General features: G+C 59.7%; 4 protein-coding genes across 5 annotated transcripts; 2 read left to right on the forward strand and 2 right to left on the reverse strand.

Moving 5' to 3' along the window:
• The first annotated feature begins 231 nt into the window (after nt 1-231).
• Nucleotides 232-1,163, forward strand: SPCC830.09c (Ribonuclease P/MRP protein subunit POP5). The gene is made up of 3 exons (XM_062774837.1): nt 232-581; nt 626-847; nt 887-1,163. The coding sequence occupies exons 1-3, from the start codon at nt 248-250 to the stop codon at nt 967-969; spliced, it is 639 nt and encodes a 212-aa protein (XP_062630821.1). The 5' UTR covers nt 232-247; the 3' UTR covers nt 970-1,163.
• Nucleotides 1,046-4,389, reverse strand: Recql5 (ATP-dependent DNA helicase Q5; the record flags this gene model as incomplete). The annotated part of the gene is made up of 20 exons (XM_062774838.1): nt 4,200-4,389; nt 4,065-4,155; nt 3,917-4,019; nt 3,812-3,879; nt 3,683-3,774; nt 3,492-3,647; nt 3,432-3,455; nt 3,330-3,383; nt 3,167-3,295; nt 2,963-3,130; nt 2,778-2,927; nt 2,637-2,738; nt 2,574-2,598; nt 2,405-2,529; nt 2,240-2,362; nt 1,661-2,201; nt 1,533-1,621; nt 1,356-1,480; nt 1,234-1,307; nt 1,046-1,194 (listed from the first exon to the last, which is right to left on the reverse strand). Exons 1-20 carry the CDS (start codon nt 4,296-4,298, stop codon nt 1,046-1,048), a joined length of 2,487 nt encoding a protein of 828 aa, XP_062630822.1. The 5' UTR covers nt 4,299-4,389.
• A 282-nt stretch (nt 4,390-4,671) lies between these two features.
• ATG26_2 (Sterol 3-beta-glucosyltransferase) lies at nt 4,672-11,066 on the forward strand. 2 transcript variants are annotated; one of them, XM_062774839.1, is made up of 16 exons: nt 4,672-4,959; nt 5,014-5,536; nt 5,625-5,781; nt 5,818-6,297; nt 6,356-6,423; nt 6,459-6,770; nt 6,811-7,287; nt 7,573-7,752; nt 7,795-8,289; nt 8,337-8,444; nt 8,489-8,629; nt 8,677-9,065; nt 9,104-9,277; nt 9,315-10,427; nt 10,696-10,759; nt 10,906-11,066. In XM_062774839.1, exons 2-14 carry the CDS (start codon nt 5,036-5,038, stop codon nt 10,138-10,140), a joined length of 4,308 nt encoding a protein of 1,435 aa, XP_062630824.1. In that variant the 5' UTR covers nt 4,672-4,959; nt 5,014-5,035; the 3' UTR covers nt 10,141-10,427; nt 10,696-10,759; nt 10,906-11,066. The 2 variants fall into 2 exon arrangements, with proteins under 2 accessions (XP_062630824.1, XP_062630823.1); XM_062774840.1 differs by having other exon boundaries at nt 6,811-7,752.
• A 755-nt stretch (nt 11,067-11,821) lies between these two features.
• LOC62_06G008311 (uncharacterized protein) lies at nt 11,822-15,224 on the reverse strand (the record flags this gene model as incomplete). The annotated part of the gene is made up of 2 exons (XM_062774841.1): nt 11,822-15,072; nt 15,164-15,224. 2 exons carry the CDS (start codon nt 15,222-15,224, stop codon nt 11,822-11,824), a joined length of 3,312 nt encoding a protein of 1,103 aa, XP_062630825.1.
• Between the last annotated feature and the right edge of the window lie 1,728 nt (nt 15,225-16,952).

The following is a 16,952-nucleotide window of genomic DNA, read 5'->3' on the forward strand; positions in this document are numbered from 1 at the left end:
ACGCCGTCGTTTTGTATCATGAGAGTGTACCAGGAGCTAGCTGCTACACAGTGCGAGAGCTGCAGAGCGGCCATTACCATCAGCGCTGCACTCGTGCAAGCGGCAGACATCTGCTTCACGAGCCTCACCTCACCCAACACCCAGGCGTCGCCACGTGGCCCACGTGGCCATCATCCACAAAGTTCATCAACTCGCAACAATACATCGCAACCCTCCACCGCCCTCCTCCACCAACGCACACACCACGATGGTCCGCTTCAAGTATCGCAACCTGCTAGTCGAGTTTCTCGACCCGGGGGCAGTGGCGCCGTTCCCGCCGGCCCCGCCGACGCTGGACCTAGACGAGGAGGACGCGATGAACGGGGACATTGCCGCGGACGGCGATGGCGGCGCGCCAGACGACCCAGAGGACGAGCTCCTCCCTACACCCGCCGTGCCATTCGTCCTCCCCCTGCCAGAGGCCGCGGCGAAACCCCTGCTCGGGGACGACGCGTCCTCGGCCATCTTTCGCGCGATCAAGGGGAGCGTGCAGGCTGTGTTCGGGGACGAGGGCTGGGGCCGGGTTGCGTCTTCGTTGAGAGGTGAGTTAGCCCATGAGGCAGGCGCGCGCTGACGTCCCGCCCAGTGATCTACTCGTCGCCCTACACCACGCTCACGATCGTGCGCGTCGCGCGCCCGCACTACCGCCTGCTCTGGTCCGCTATCACCATGCTCACTGCCGTCGGGAGCACGCCCGTCCTCCCCCGCGTCGTGGCCGTCAGCGGCACCGTCAAGAAGCTCCAGAGCGTCGCGATCACGCACCACCGCCGCGTGGTCGCTGCTGCTGTTGCTGCTTTGCTGGCGCAGGGTGGGTTGTCGTGTTTTTCGGGGACGCGCTGACGGACAGGAGAGAAGGGACAGGGCGAGCGCGAGCGTCTCCAGACTAAGTGGGACCACGAGCGCCAGGCCATCGCACGCCTCGAGGATTAGCATCACCGTTTCGCACACACCGATTCGTCATCACACTACTTGTATGCATAGTAAACAGGGTACATTACAACAACCTCTAGATGGCGCGGAAGCACGCCTCTATTCTCCGGAGTCGCTCTACACGGGCGTCGCTTGATGTTGCGAGCTTGTCCTCCACCAGGAGCTGGACGCCGCGTCGGGCGCGAACAAGCTTGAGTGACTCGCACGTCTCGTCAAGTCTGGCAACTGGGGTGTCAGAATACGATGGTGGAGACGGACGCCTACCATAGATGGCTTCGGTCGCCCCTTTCGCCAGTCCAACCTCAAGTTCGCGTGCCACCTTCCGGATCAACTTGATCCTGTCCGAGCGTCAGCGCGCACTCTAGACGTCGACAAGCCGTGCTCACCGGCGCTCCCCAGTCTCCTCCCTGCCCCAGTACGCCAAGACTTGGTCCGCAAGTGTCCCTTCAGCGAACGACGCCTTCAAAGCCTCCTGGAGCTTCTGCAGGCCCAACGTCCTGTCGAGCTCCTGCTGTGCCGTCATGTTAGCCTTCATGGACTGCCCACTCTCCGTTGCCACTCACGCCATGGCCCTGACCAGCTGGCACGCGTGGCGTCATCGACGGAACTTTGAAGTCAGATGCTACCTTGGCCCGCTTTGGCGGTGCCGAAACTGAATCATGAGTTTAGTCGGTTCAAGCCTCGCGCTCACCATTATAGAATGAACTCGGGCCGCCCGGGGTAGCTGGCTTGACGCCCTTGAAGGTTCGCTCCCGCTCCTTGCGTTTCCTCTCAGCATGCCCAGGGCTACGCTGCTCCCCATACACGGCAATGGCACCGCTCAGTCCATTCTCTGCAACTTGGTCAATGGTCTGCACCCGAGACGGGGTGGGGACCTGGTTGACCAAGTTTGCAGGTGCGGCCATTGGGCGGAGGCCCACCCTCCGAGACCGCGGGCAAGGAGTTTCAGTTGTAGCGAGGAACGAGCTCTGGGGCTCGTCCATCATCCACAACTGCTCCATTGCGTCGTGGTCGACAGGGAGGTCTACACTGGAGTCGGCCGGTGGTGGCCCCACGGTCGGCTGAGCAGTGGGGCCGTGCCACGCTGCGAGCGTGTTATGGCGCGCAGTGTCAAGGGACAAGCTCGACACTGGTGCCTCCAATGGCGCTGGCGCGACAATGGGCGAGGCCACGTCAATGCTCTCGGTCAAGCACCAAGAGCGTTGAAAGACGCTGGCTCGGTTGGCGCAGACCTGTGGTGTTAGTTATCAGGCAGGAACTTGGTACCCACATCACACAAGCCATTACAGTACTTCGCCTTGATCTCCGGCGTAACGTCGTCGAGGCGCTCGCCGAAGTACCGGCAAATAGCGATGTGGCGACAAAGACCCGTTGCCTCAGCATACATCTGCAACTGGAGTGTGTCAGGGCATTGGAAAGAACCAGCGAGGCTTACCGCCTTGAAACTATTGACCATCCGCAGCTTATTCCGGTCGACTGTCATTTGGTCATGGCCGTCTCTCTTAGAGCGACTGGCCTCAGAGTCAATGAGGCCGCGGAGTCGGGAGGCATCTTCTCGAGCTGACGCATATTAGATTCTCACTTGCACCGTCCCGATTGCTTACAGTAGTAGAGGACGCATCGCGACATCTGCTCTCGTTAGAGGACACCGCTATCAGCGAACTCACGTGGCCGTCTCGGCCTGCTCGACCTGTTTCTTGGTAGTAGCCTTCAAATGATTTGGGCATATCATAGTGGACGACATAGCGCACGTGAGCTTGATCAACGCCCTGTGAATTGTCAGATGTAGGGCAAACCACCCTCCTCACCATCCCGAAGGCGATTGTCGCAACAATACACTCTACCTTGCCCGCTTTCCAGTCGTCAAGAGTTTCCTCCCGCTTTGACAAGGGCAGGGAGGCATAGAACGGTTTGGCCTTTATGCCGCGCTCATTCAGGTGCGCTGCAATGTCCTCGCACTGAGTGTTAGTCGGGGCTTTTCTCATACGCTTACGTCTGCGGTGTAACGGCAGTATACAAGACCAGAGATGCACGGCATTGTGACCCGATGGCGATCATTGATCGATTTGGCTTCGGGTACGAAGCCGAGGATGAGCTTTGAAAGGTCTGCGGCAATGAGGTTGAACTTGTTACCGTTGCCACCACCGCCGTAATAGCGAATCTAGCCGTCAGTTTTACTCAGTAACGGGCCCCTCACCTCGTAGAACAGGTTCTTCCTGTTGAACGGCTCGACCCACTGAGCGAGGCCTTGCTCTTGGGTCTGTGGCATGTTCAAGATCGTAAGCAAGTCCTTGCGGACGGCGCTCGTCGCGGACGCGGTTAGCGCCTGAGGTCAGCGATTACAAGGGCTGAGCCCTTACGGTGATGGGGACGGTGGGGTACCGTAGGCGGAATTCCCCGAGTCGGCGGTACGTCTGCGTGCATGAGCACATGCACACTGGCCTGCAAAGACTTGAACTTACAGGACGAAATGATGAGCCCCATTCCTAAGATCGTCAGCACAGCGCAGGGCGACTACCTACGTCAATGACGTGGGCCTCATCAACCACCAGGCGGACAATCTGACGTTGATGATACGCCAGGTCAAACTCCGCCTGGTACTTTGCACTGAAGAGGGTCTCCGGTGTGACATAGAGGAGTCGGAGACGAGGGTGCCCCATGCTCAGTTGTCGCTTGACCTGCATGTCAGTAACGCTCTGATGACATACCTCACCTCTTTGACGTCCTCCATGCTCGTCTTCTCGTTCAATTGAACGGCGTCGATGCCCTTCTGCTGAAGGCTTGAAACTTGATCTCGCATTAGAGCTGAGGAATTAGCTTTGTTCATCAGTAGGAGACATACCGAGTAGAGGTGAGACCACAATCGTGATACCGTACTCTATGGTGACTGCCGGGACCTGGAAGCACACGCTGGAGTGAGCAACATGGAGCCATGACTGGTACCTACGATTTCCCGAGACCGGTGGGGGCTACTACCAGTAGATCACAGCCTCGGAGCGCGTAGGCACAGATCTCAAGCTGAGGCCCGCGAAAGTCGCTATGGCCCCAGTCTGACGATATGAGCTAGTGATACATTTCGGTGGACGGCAACTTACACTTCTGGAGGGTGCGCCTGAGAGCCGCATGGCTCTCCGTCGCAGAAGGGACGCGACTGAACTTCCTTGGTTTAAAGTTGTTCGCCTCGTACTGGGATTGGGTCAGTACTGGAGCAAAGGAGGCGAGTAACCTACCTGACTTCCCACCTGGCACGGGTACGTGCTGGTAGGAGCTGGTGTCGCTGACGGCAGGGGGAAGACCGCCGAGACGGACACCTCGCCGTCGTCCTCCATGCTCCGAAAGATGTAATGCCGAGGCCAATACTATGGTGAGATTGGAAGCATGTCTTGGTGGATTGTGCGCTGCAAGTGGAATGTGGATGCAAGTTGAGAGTTGGAGTGTTCAAAACAAAGCCAGTCGCGTCAACCCGATTACTGTTGAGTGGCAAAGGTCCGCGGGATCAAAATGCAGCATGGCAGGCGGCTGTGTTGTGACCCCACGGGGGATGTGTGTGTCCATGACGTGCCAGCAGGGTGGTCTAGAGCCGCCTGCAATGGCCTGATGCCGTTGCCGCCGACGACGCGCCCGCCCGCCCAGCCACATCCTCAGCCGCAAGTTCCCGCCCTTCCACAGGTCGCATCGCGACTTCGCCGCCCAACCGCTCCATCAATCTCCCTCTCTCAATCTCCACCACCACTACTTTCATCGTCATCGTCACCAGCAGCGTCCACGTCCCCCCCCCCCTCGGCTTGCTCTGATCTGCACTGGTCGCCGCCCATTCACTTCACTCGTTCGCTTCAGTCGCCGGCTCCCTTATCGTCTCGGCAACACCGCACCTTCCCTTGCCACCAGCTGCCGCCGACAGGTTTCACTCCCCATTGCAGCCGACGTCATTTTCAAACATTGATGCTGTGAAGCAGTGCTCCTCTTCCTTGTTGCCCGCCTTTGAGCCAAGTGAGTGGGACACGCGTGTGTTGGATCGCCTGGAACAAAGCATCTGATAACCAGGCCCACGTCTACTGTTTCAAGCATGACCGATTCAAACCGTTCTACGTCGACCCCTCCGTTTGCCACCACAAGTGTCGACTTGTCCTACCAGGCTTCTGAGGTCATTATCGATTCCGCCCCTGAACCCAGCACCTACGTCGAGGGCGCAAGGGGTATCACCACTGCATTGGACTCGCTCTCCATTAGCGCCCAAGGTGACAACGTCACCGCAACGCCGAACATTGATAAGTCGGTCGACGAGTCGCGGGGAAGTCGTCAGTCGGCCATCCCCCGTGTCTCTTTTGACGAAATGTCGCCGTTCATGACCGAGCCCGAAGGCAATGATAGCAAGAGCAGTCAATCCGGAGGCCCTCCCGCCTTCCCGTCGCCACCCCGCGCCGATCAGGAGGTTCGGCGGCCACCGCAGCGTTCCTCGACATTGCCTGGTGCCACGAAGGCCCCTCAGCTCGAGTCATCTCGACCTGCACTTGGCCGTTCGCAGTCCAGCAACGATACTGCAGTAGGGACAATGGGTGTGGGATCCGTGAGTATATACAGTGCCTCGGCAAGGCAGTCTACTGTGGTGCTGACACGTGCTTGTAATCGCAACCCCTGCCTTATCGCACGCACAGATCCCCATCGGTACATCAGCGATTGTCTCGGCGATTACGGCGTTGCCGTGGGAGGCTTCAGAGGAAGAGTCGTCGGGAGAGGAGAGCGATCCTCAGCCACCTGCCCATCGGCTGTCGAAGACTGTGCTGTTCAAGCCGCGGGCCAAGAAGCCTGCTGGTGAGTTCCTCATTTCGATTAGACCTGACTCGCTAGCTCCTCGACTGCACTCTTCTCTCCACACCATTAAAACCATGCACGGTGGTGTTGGAGAAGAGGAAGACGACAACAATGACAAAGATCATGTGACCCCGGTTGACACCAAGTCAAAATCGCACCACCACTTCCACCACCATCTCACGTTCCCGTTCAAGGACAACGTTATTGCTCGTCGAGCGCGGGCGCCGGGTCACTCGGAACTCGTGGCTCAGGGTGTAGAGACTGCATCTATCAAGTCGCCAGACACCGAGGAACCGGATAGACCGCCCCGCCGCGTCGAGTCGTCATCGACCATCACGATTGGAAACGTCTCTGGCAGCGGTGACGGTCAGGGCCGTGTGGCGGAAGACGCACTCAGCGTGGAGGAGGATCCTTCAGACAGCCAACCTCTAGCGAAGCGGCTACAAGATGTGTTTGGGCTCGATGATCAGGAGGAAGTGATTGCCGAAATGAGCTGCTGGCTCTTGCGGAGCGTCAGTGAGTAGCGCGGTGACGCGGTTGACTACCGCTCAGCCGTATGCTAACATTTCCACAGTGTTGAAGGGATACATGTTCCTGACCAGAACGCGCATTTGCTTCTTCGCGAATATGCCGCATGAAGACGTAGGTTGCACTCGGGCGCCCTAGCTAACCTGCAGACTGTCGTGCTCAAGAGTGGCCCGTTGTACAAGAAGCACCACCGGACGAAGCTCAGTCCAAAGTTTTGGGTTGTGCTACGCGACAATGTCCTTTCGTGGTATGACAACTCGAACGACCCATACTTCCCTCGGGGCAACGTACCTCTGCAGTATGCCTCGAGCTGCGAGGCACTGGATAGCACGCGGTTCAAGCTGCGCACCTCGGAGCGCAATTACACATTCACGGCCGACTCTGAAGCCAACGCTACGGAGTGGGTCCGTGTCATCCAAAAGGCGATCTTCAAGGTCCAGCACGAGGGGGAGAGCGTGAAGGTGGGTGGTTGTTACTGAACGAAGCTAATTGAGCCCTTAGATTGTGATTCCTCTCGAAGCCGTCGTCGACATTGAACGGAACCCCACTCTGGAGTTTGCCGAGACTATCGAGGTCAAGGTGGTCGACCCTGAGGATGCCATGTCCATGGACAGCTACTTCTTTGCCTCATTCCCCGACAATGACTTTGCATACAACGTGCTGCATCAAGCACTCGAAGAGCGGCCGATTTCGAACCTTCCTCCTGCGTCTTCGGTCCAGGAGGCTGAGGAGAAGGAGAAGACCACCCAAGCCACCACTGGCGGTTATGGTCTGCCTAGCATTGGGACCGTCCTTCGGCCACTCCTCAGTCGACCTGGTGTCTCGGAGACGCGCACCCCTATTGTGGCCCCCCACCAGCCTACTCTGCCACAGTCGTACACAGATGACTCCCTGGCATACCACGGCGGTGGTGAGACGGAAGGATCTGATGACGAAGAAGATGATTCCGAAGGCGTCAAGGGCTACCCCCCGAAGCAAGTGGGGAAGCCGCCTCCAGGAATGAGCACGCCCCCACCTTCTGGCTGGCCCACGGACTGGATCAAGAACCCTGCGGCAAAGCTGTTCGGGTCGTCGCCTGGGCGATCTGGATCGCCGAAGCATTGGCCCAGAGGCAAGGGCGCTCGACGTCCTCGAGCCCAGATCTCGTCTGTTACCGAAGTACTGGGGCCGTCCGCTGTCACGACCGATGAAGAAAGCGAGGCGGACCTCGCACCCAGGAAGGCTCGGCTCTCGTTTGCGTCGGTACCTGACAAGCCCACGAAGGCAGTTATCGATGACAACGTAATCGCCAAGTTCCGCAGAACCTTCGGCGTTCCCGAAAGTGACCAGCTTCTGGACCACTTCACAGGCTACCTGTACCGCCTCATTCCTGTTAGGGGTCGATTCTACATCTCGGAGAACTACTTCTGTTTCAGATCGTATCAGAAGATCTACAAGACAACCGTGAGTACGAGACACCCTAAGAGTGATTCTAACGATCTGCAGATGATCGTACCGATTCGCGACATGTTTGGCGTCAAGCCACAAAACGCGTTCCGCTTTGCTCATCATGGCCTCATCTTGATCGTCAAGGGCCATGAGGAAGTCTTTATCGAGTTCTCGTCCTCCGACCGTCGCAGCGAGTGCATGAGACTCTTGGAGGAACGAATCGAAGCCATCCGCCTTGACACGGACGTGATTGAGGACAAGACTATCGAGGGGGAGGAGGTTCTTGCAGAAGATGAAGGGGCTCTGAAGCCTGCGGTGTCACTGGAGAACAGCAGTGTGATATCAAACAGCACATCGATGTCGTCCGCAATGTTCGGGTCGACCGCCAGCACCTTCTTGGACTTCAAGCCCGAACCAATGACTATCGTGTGCCTGACAATTGGCAGTCGCGGAGATGTGCAGCCGTACATTGCGCTCTGTAAGGGCTTAATGGCTGAAGGTCACACCACGATCATCGCCACCCATGGCGAGTACCAGAAATGGGTTGAGGGGGTAAGCAATGATGGCGTGCGCGACGATTCTGTGCTAACCCTCCTCAGCACGGCATCGGGTTCCGAAGCGTCGGCGGCGACCCCGCTGAGCTGATGGCAATGTGTGTTGAGAAGGGAATGTTCACTGTTGGATTCCTCAAGGAAGGCCTGCAAAAGGTGCGTTGGTGGGGCCCTCGATGAGACGATGCTGATAACCTTAGTTCCGCGGTTGGCTTGACGACCTCCTCCAGTCCTCATGGGAGGCATGTCAATCGGCCGATCTTCTCATCGAGTCGCCCAGTGCAATGGCTGGCATTCATGTAGCAGAGGCTCTCCAAATTCCCTACTACCGTGCTTTCACGGTGAGTTGCTGCATGGGGCTCACTGCGAGTAAACTAACACACACCAGATGCCTTGGACGCGCACTCGAGCCTACCCGCAGGCATTCGCCGTCCCTGAGCAACAGCGAGGTGGAAGCTACAACTACATGACATACGTCATGTTCGACCAGATCTTCTGGCATGCCATTTCGGGCCAGATCAACCGATGGAGGAAGCACACTCTCGGCCTGGATGCCACTGGGCTTGACAAGCTGGAGCAGACCAAAGTGCCATTCCTCTACAACTTCTCACCGACGGTCGTGCCACCACCTCTGGACGCAACCGAATGGATCCACACGACCGGATACTGGTTCCTTGACCATTATGACGGAGCGAAGCAGAACAATTGGACACCTCCAGAGGACTTGGTGGCCTTCATTGAAGGAGCCCACGCCAAGGGAAAGAAGGTGGTCTACATGTGAGTGATTGGTGACGTACTTGATGCTGACGCTGCAGTGGCTTTGGATCCATTGTTGTCACTGATCCCGATGAGATGACACGCTGCGTTGTGGATGCCGTAGTGGACTCTGGTGTTTGTGCCGTCCTTTCCAAGGGCTGGTCAGACCGAGGCCACAAGCATCAGAGCGCCAAGGCGAAGGCTGAGATCATTGAGTACCCCGACGTCATCTAGTAAGTCGCTTTGTATTACACCAGCTGACTGGCTCAGCCCCGTCGACTCCATTGACCACTCGTGGCTATTCCCCCGCATCGATGCCGCCTGCCACCACGGTGGTGCTGGAACTACCGGCGCGAGCCTCCGCGCCGGTATTCCCACGATCATCAAGCCGTTCTTCGGTGACCAGTACTTCTGGGCCGAGCGAGTGGAGAGCCTCGGTGTTGGCACGTCTATTCGCAAGCTCACCAAGGAGACACTGGCAGATGCTCTGTTGCAGGCTACCACCAGCGAGAAGGAGATTGCGCGCGCAAAGTCTGTCGGCGAGCGAATCCGCAAGGAGAGTGGTGTTCAAAGAGCCATCGAGGCACTCTACCGCGATCTCGAGTACGCCAAAGCGCTCATCAAACCGTTACCAAGCTCTGAGCCCCGACGCACCATCTCGCTTCCAGTGCGCGTCCGCACGTCGTCCACTCCTAAGAGTGGAGCCCAAACCCCATTCAGCACCGACAGCACTGGGGGCGAGCACAGCACTGGGCACAGCCGCGCCAACAGCCATGGCAGCATCTTCGGGGGCCTGAAGCGCCATACATCCAACAAGCACGCCAGAGCCGTATCGGCAGACCGCGAGGGCAACTCTGATGAGAGCTGGTCTGTGGTGTCCGACACTGGCGTCGGCGACAGTCAAGTGTCGTCGCCTGCCCAGGCCTCCAAGGTCTTGAGCGAAGGTAGCTGGGCCGCCGAGTCTGAGGAGGTACCTCGTGCTGGGCTCTTGGGTGGACTTGTCGGCCACCTTCTGCCTGGCAAGCGGACGCCCGACCGGTCGCAAGCAGCCACCCCGGAACCTCCACGCCCAGTGGCCTCCGGCACGGCAGCGTAGAAGAAGAGAAGGCGAGATTAGAGAGTAAGAAGAGATGAGAATAGAAAGAGTTATATATGGGCGCAGCGTCCCGGCTCTGGTTTGTTGTATCTGGGTATCGATGCATACTTCTCCATGTGTGCAATGCCGGCTTGATGGTTGTCGTCGTCGCCCGGCTTTGTTGTTGCTTGCTGTTGCTACATTTACTCGTCGGCGGCGAGCGCGGCAGCCTCCTTCTTTTGGCGGACGAGCTGCTTCATGCGGCGCAGGTAGTCGTCGTACTGGCACTTCTCGTACGCATGCCTGTGGTGGGTGTGAGCGGGGTGGCGGGGGGTGGTATGGCTCTCCGGGCCCTTCCACAAGACGGCAACGAGGTCGGACGGGGACGAGCACGCCAGGTCGTAGTCCCGGCGTCTCGCTGCGTGGGTCGACGCCGAGGCGACGCCGAGCTAGACACCCTGCCACGGGGCGTCCGCTCGTCCTCCCCTCCTTCCATGGGCACTGCGCCCTCCCTCCACATCTCCTCCTCCTCCACCTCCCTCCGCGCCCGATCTCCACACAACAGACTAACCTCTCGTCCTCGCACTTCCATGTCAGGTAGTTGGTCTGGTGGCGGCAGACGTTGAGGGGGATGAGGAGGCTGTGGGGGGTGTTAGCTGGGGCCGTGGGGGTGTCGGGGCAGGCAGCAGCGGCGTCGTTGTCCACGTCGAGTCGCTCCGACAGGCGACGACGACGACGACGACGCCGCGCCGGCTCGCTGCGCTCGCCCGCTCGCTCGCTACGCACGAAGAGCACTGGTCGCGCCATCCGATGGGCAGGCGCGCCGTCGACATCTCAGACTCGGAGGCGGTGGTTCCCTGTGCCATTGTTGCGGGTTGGTGCTTGTTGTCGGTATGCGATCGTCGCTATCGTTGTCGATATCATTACCTCGTGCTGCTCAATGCGCCTGCTCCGAGTGGTCGCGGCCAGCGGGAGCAAATACGGATGGCCACGAGGCGGGATTATGCCCTCCCACGTGGTTGTGGCAAAATGGTCGCTGGGCGTGGCCGATTCCAACACTAGCTATCCATGCATACCCTACCCCTCGCCACTTATTATCCTCCGAGCCCCCGATTACTCAGATTCACGCTTACGCTATTACGTTGCCTTTACGGTCCTGCGTGACCTCCGCGCCGTGAACGCACGCGGGCACGCGCGCACAGGCAGGCAGGCAAGCGCACGCGCGTCATACTACTACGGATCTCACGCTGGTCGGCCAGTCTATTAACTCTTGGCGGAACGGGCAAACGGATTAACCCAAACGCTACCATGCTACCGCGCTTCCACGCTACCACTCTTACCCCCGAGCCGAACTCGTCTAGCGTAAGGACAAGCTCGGGGCCGCGATCGTGTACGTATGTCTGTGGAGCTGGTGGGGCCGAAAGGAATGGGCCGGCGCGAGGACCAACGCGAGGACCAACGCGACGACGTGTCGTCCACGCGTTGTCCAAGTCGCTTCGGTTCTCTCTCCGCTTCTTGCTCTGCCCCTCTGTGCGCTTTGCTGCTCTATGCTTCACGCTGCATCACTCTTGCGCCACTACCAGTACATGGATAACAAAAAACAAGCTGTAATGCTGCTGTATTTCCTTCCAGGAAGGCCTAAATAAATGGTACAAGACAACTGGTAAACCTCATACCCAAACAAATAATGGAAGCCCTCGTATCATGCCACAATGCGCTGTGGCACGACAACAGATGATGCCCGTTTCATGGGGTGGTCGTAGTGACCGTGGCCATGGCGGCCCTCCTCGCTGCTCGCCGCTACCGACTCGGTAGTCAGCAGCGAGTTGAACGAATCGCGGCGAACGCCATCGTGGGCCTGGTGGTGGTGGTGGTGGTGATGGTGGTGATGATGATGGTGGTGGTGGTCGGGGTGGCGGATGCTCTCGCTGTCCGAGGCCATGCTCGTGGGCGTGGCAATCGGCGTGAGCGACGTGCCAGCGGCCGAAGTCTTTGCAGTAGACCACGAAGGCTGCTTGCGCAGGGCACGAGAGCCCGAGCTCGACGTCGAGTGGTCGCTGTCGCCGCTGTCCATGACGGGCGTAAGCTCACGCGTGATCTGCACCCGCTTGGTCTGGTAGTAGTCGGCGTTGAGCGTAGGGTACTGGCGGAGGTCACGGGGCGTGCACAGCTGCTCAACCTGGTCGGGGTCGGGCGACGACATGTCCCCCGACGAGCTCGACGGCGGAAGGGGGAAGTCGATGACCGCCGTGTTGTTGTTGGACATCATGAGCGAGTCGGTGGACAGGTTGTCAATGTTGACGGGGATCGAGTTGCGCTGAGCGCGGGGCTGGTTGCGAAACGCGGCGGCGCGCTCGCTGTCACGAAGGCTGTCGAGGCGGGCACGGCTGGTAAGCTGAGCAATGGTCGAGGCCAGGTGGCTCTCGCGCGTGCCACCGCTCTCATCCGACATGATCATGCTGTTGCGAGCAGTCCTCGGCGACTCGGCAATGTCGTCCAGGTGCGGCATGCCCTCGGCACTGATGTCCAGGGCGAGGCTGAGGGTCGATCCGCCAAACTTGTGAAGCACTGGGGTGGAGTACGACGCAGCGGGGAACGCCCAGTGGAGGGCGGGTGCCTGGTCAACGTGGGCAGGCGGCTTGGGGAAGACGGAACCCAGAGCGGGACGGTTCTTGCTCTGCGACTTGAAGCGGCGGAGCCCAGGCATGCGGCGGGCCGAGTCTCCGCTCTCCAGGCCGAGCGACGGCTTGCGGGCCAGGTCGACCTTGGAGCCGCCGAATCCAGAGGCCCACGACTGGCGGGGCTGCTTCGGGGACCCAGAAGGAGCCACCGAAGACGCCAGAGTCGCCGTCGCCGTTGATGACGAGTCAGCCGGAGAGAACGAAGGCTGCGCCGGGATATCGGGAGTGCTGTCATGAGGCGACAGGTTGGTCATGCTGGCCACGACTCTCTGCGAGAGACGGTAGCTCCTGCGGTTCAGAGGCGAGTCGCGCAGGTCATGGTGCTCGCGGATCTCCTGGTGCTCCTGCAGCTCCTCGAGGTTGTCCAGCTTGACGACGTTGGCGACCGACTCGTCGGTATCCTTGCGGCTGCGGCTGAACAGACGGCTACGAGTCCTGGGGCCTCGACCGACCGACTTGGCCGATGGCGACGCGGCGGCGATTTGAGCACTGCTGGGCGTCATGGGCGCCGGCTGCTCAGAGTGGAAGCTCATGGGAGAAGAGGGGGTGTCAAAGCGGCTCCCCTTGCGTCCCTTGCCGCCACGACCGAGAGCGTTCTTGAGACGAGAGAGCAGCGAAGGGGCAGCTGGCGAGTTGGACGACTGGTAGCTGGCAACCGAAAACTTGCGCTGGGGCTGGGGTGGCGGCAGGACAGGTGTAGGCGAGCCATACATGAACTCTGAAGGCGGGATCTCACGCGGGGAAGCAATGACAGGCGACAGCTGTGGGCGCTGCGAAGGCTCGGGGAGCTTGGGCTGCTCCTCGTCATCACCAAAGGTCGCACTGCGCTTAAGCACGGGCCTGTCAGTGGACTCGGGGACTTCTTCGGGCTCCTCCTCATCCTCCTCCTTGACCTGGACCAGAGGAGTCGGCGACATGATTGCCGGCCTCCACAGGGAGACGGCGGACGAGTTGGCAATAGCGCCACTGTTGATAATGAGTGGCGCGGGGCGGTGTGGTGCTCCGGGAGACCCAGCTGCAGCTGCAGCGTCCTGCTGTGCGAGGTTGCTTTCTGAGCGCGCGTAGGCCTGGCGGATAAGGGGATGGTGGTGAGTCGCGAGGGAGGGTTGCGAGGAGGAAGCAGTCGCGGAAATGACTGGCTGCGAGCGAGTCGCGCTGGTGGACGCGTGCGAGCTGTGCGAGAGCTCGAGCGGGTGAGGTGCGGGCTTTGAGCGCCCGAAGACGGCCATGCTGTGACGCTTGGGCGGGGTGGCCTTCTGGCCAAAGCCGCCCAAGCGGGGTGTTGTAGGCGTCTTGGGGGTGGCCTCGGCGTCCTTGCTCTGTGGAGAGCGTCCGAGATCGACCATGGAGCCAAAGTTGAGGCGACTGCGACCGAGCAGACGCCGTGACTTGCCGCTGACCGGTGGCCGATCGTCCTTTGGCGAAAACTCCTGAGGTGGGGTAGATAGCCGGTTTGTCGATGAGAAGAAGCTCTTTCTTGACTTCCACCACTTTGCAGTGTTGTCCACGGCCGGTGGGGAGGGTGTTGTTGTGGACTGCTGTGGCGTCTCTGGTGTGGCCCAGAGCGTTAAAGGGTCCGCCTCAGCTGGGACCACCTCCTCCTTTGACTTCTTCTTGAACCATCCCTTGGACTTTGGTTTTGGTTGAGGACCACCGGCCCAACCATCACCAAGACCAACGACACCAGGCATGGATCGCAGCGCAGCATCCACGGGTGCACGATGTGATGCCATGTAAGTCTCCATTTCATTCTGGTCGTGCACTTCGTCGTCTTCGGATTCATCGTCTGCTGGGTCGTGGGGATGATTGACGATAACCTCTGGTGGCCATTGCCGCCTCTGGCCGAGATCTGTGACGGACGAAATACCCAATCCGACCGTGCCGACGTTTGACGGTTTTGAAAAGGCTACTGCAGGGATACTTGTTGGTCGCTTGGGCTGGACATAGGGGTCGACCTCGTCCTGCGCATCGTCAAAGGCGGGGAGCGAGTCCGTGCTGGATGCTGGAGAGTAGTCGTGTGATGATGCGTGATCCGTGGGAGCGGATGGGGGCAGGATGGCATCCATCGATACGCGGCTGCGTGAAGGTGCTCCGCCGACTCCGATCGAAAGAGAGAACATTGATGCCGAGCGGGAGCGCGCAGGGACCTCTGTAAAGCTAGATGAGCTCAGATGGGACGATGATGAGCGCCAGACCACGGTTGATGGTGGCCGTGCACCGGCCGGCGTTTCATTGTGAGTCGCCCAGGGGATGGGCGTATTCTCCTCGATCCCTACAAGGTACGTCAGCAACAAAACAACTCATGCCGCGAAAGGTACCACACGCACAAGAGCTGGTATTAGAATGCACCGAAAGGTCCGAACCGCGGCGGTCGTCGAGAGCGAGTACGACGCTGTGGTGAGTGCTTGGACCGGCAAGCGACATGGTGGCGGCCGCAGGAATGTCGACAGGAGATGGGAAGAGCCAAGATGTGTGTGTTGTCAAGGGGAGGGAGGAGATGGGGCGGGCGGCGCTAGGTGGGGCCAACGTTATGAATGGACCTGCTTATGCGTGCTGGTACTTCGTGTGCTGGTTATGCCGCGCTGGACCCCTATGACGCGCCGTGGGAGAGTATGCACAAAGGCCGAGGTGGTTGCCTGCAAGCTAGTGCAAGAAGACAAGAGTGTTGACGAGAGATAAAGGCCAAACGTGATGCCGTGGCGTTGGTCGGTTGTTGCTCTCCCCCCTTCGTTCGGGGCGGACAAGAATGGGATGAGCAAAGTGTAGACCGGTTGGCGTTTGTGATGATGGCGATGGCGCTCTCCCCGTGGATTGATGCGATTTGAGCAAGCTATTGTCGGGATGGGACAGATGGATCGGTCGGGGCGGGGGCGACGGCGGCGGGTGGGGGGCTTTGGTGGGTCTCACAAGTGGGATTGAGATATTGATCGGCTGCCGATCGACCGCGGAGGAGGGTGCGGCGAGGGGGAGGGGGAGGCGTTTGTTGCGATGTCGTCGTAGGCTTGTTGCCTGGGTTTGACACCGGCGCCACGTAGGGTAACCACGGTCTCGGGGTAGTTACCTGGCTAAAGTGCAGGGCAAGGGGCCAGCCAGGTCTCGCAAAATACGCCGCTAAAATCGCAGTGCGCAATGCGTCTTGCTGCTCAAGGCAGAGTGTCGCTGGTGGTATGCACAAGAATGCACCGCGTGATGATGATGCTGGAATAGAGGAAAAAGGAAAAACACAATGTCGAGTCTCGACGCGACGACGACAACAAGGGTTTGGGCGATTGGGGGACCTGTTTGCCTGGCTGGGTATGGTTGTTCCAACTTGGGTGCCGTTGGGGTGTGACTCTGAAGCGAGAGGGGGGGATGGGGGTAAGGGAGGGGGCGAACGAGAGAGACTAGACCAGGCGTGTGTGATCAAGGATTATTCTATAAGTGACAAAGATCGAGGGTCGACGCGGTAAAGACGGGCCAAGGCTCCACGCGTAACGATACTGGCTCGCGCGTTGGCGTTCACGTCGCGAACAAGTGGAATGGAGTTGTTGCAGCACACAAACGTCGTGTTCTTTCGTTCACATCGCAAATGACAGCAGTGTCGCGCCGGCAGCGCCAGCGCCGAGGGGCGCGAGGCCCGGCGCGGCGCTGCTGCTTGTCGCGGGCTGTTCCTGTCGTGTCGCCGAGACAAGTGCTTGCGTCCGGCGGCGCAGCATGGCAGGCGTTTGAACACTGCTGGCGTCTAGGTTGTCCTCGTTCGCGCCCTGGCATTCCACTGTGCTCACTCTCTCACACGTCAAGGAGCAGCAGCAACACAACACCTCCTAACCGTTCCCCAGTTGCGTGGCTATGGCACTACTAGACATGCTGCCCTGGCCAAAGGCGTCCGGGCCGTGCCGTGCTACGCTTGCAACCCTGCACTGCGTCCACCCGCGGCAACTGGGCGCCCCTACCACTCCTCCGGTCCCCTCCCGCCGCCCGTCAATTGCTGCAAGCGCTCGCGTCTCGGGACCATGCCGGCATGTGTAATCGTTCTTGGCTGGGCCGGGGGGCGCTCCCAGGGCAGCCAGCACGGGCAGGCGGCAGCGCCACAAGGTCCACGGGATTTCCGCCTAGCGCCTCGCGCGCTGGGCTTGGTTCCCTCGCTCGTGTCGTGCCAGACCCTCAATACCA

This window comes from Vanrija pseudolonga, chromosome 6, assembly GCF_020906515.1.
Source record: "Vanrija pseudolonga chromosome 6, complete sequence".
NCBI classification, from domain to species: domain Eukaryota; kingdom Fungi; phylum Basidiomycota; class Tremellomycetes; order Trichosporonales; family Trichosporonaceae; genus Vanrija; species Vanrija pseudolonga.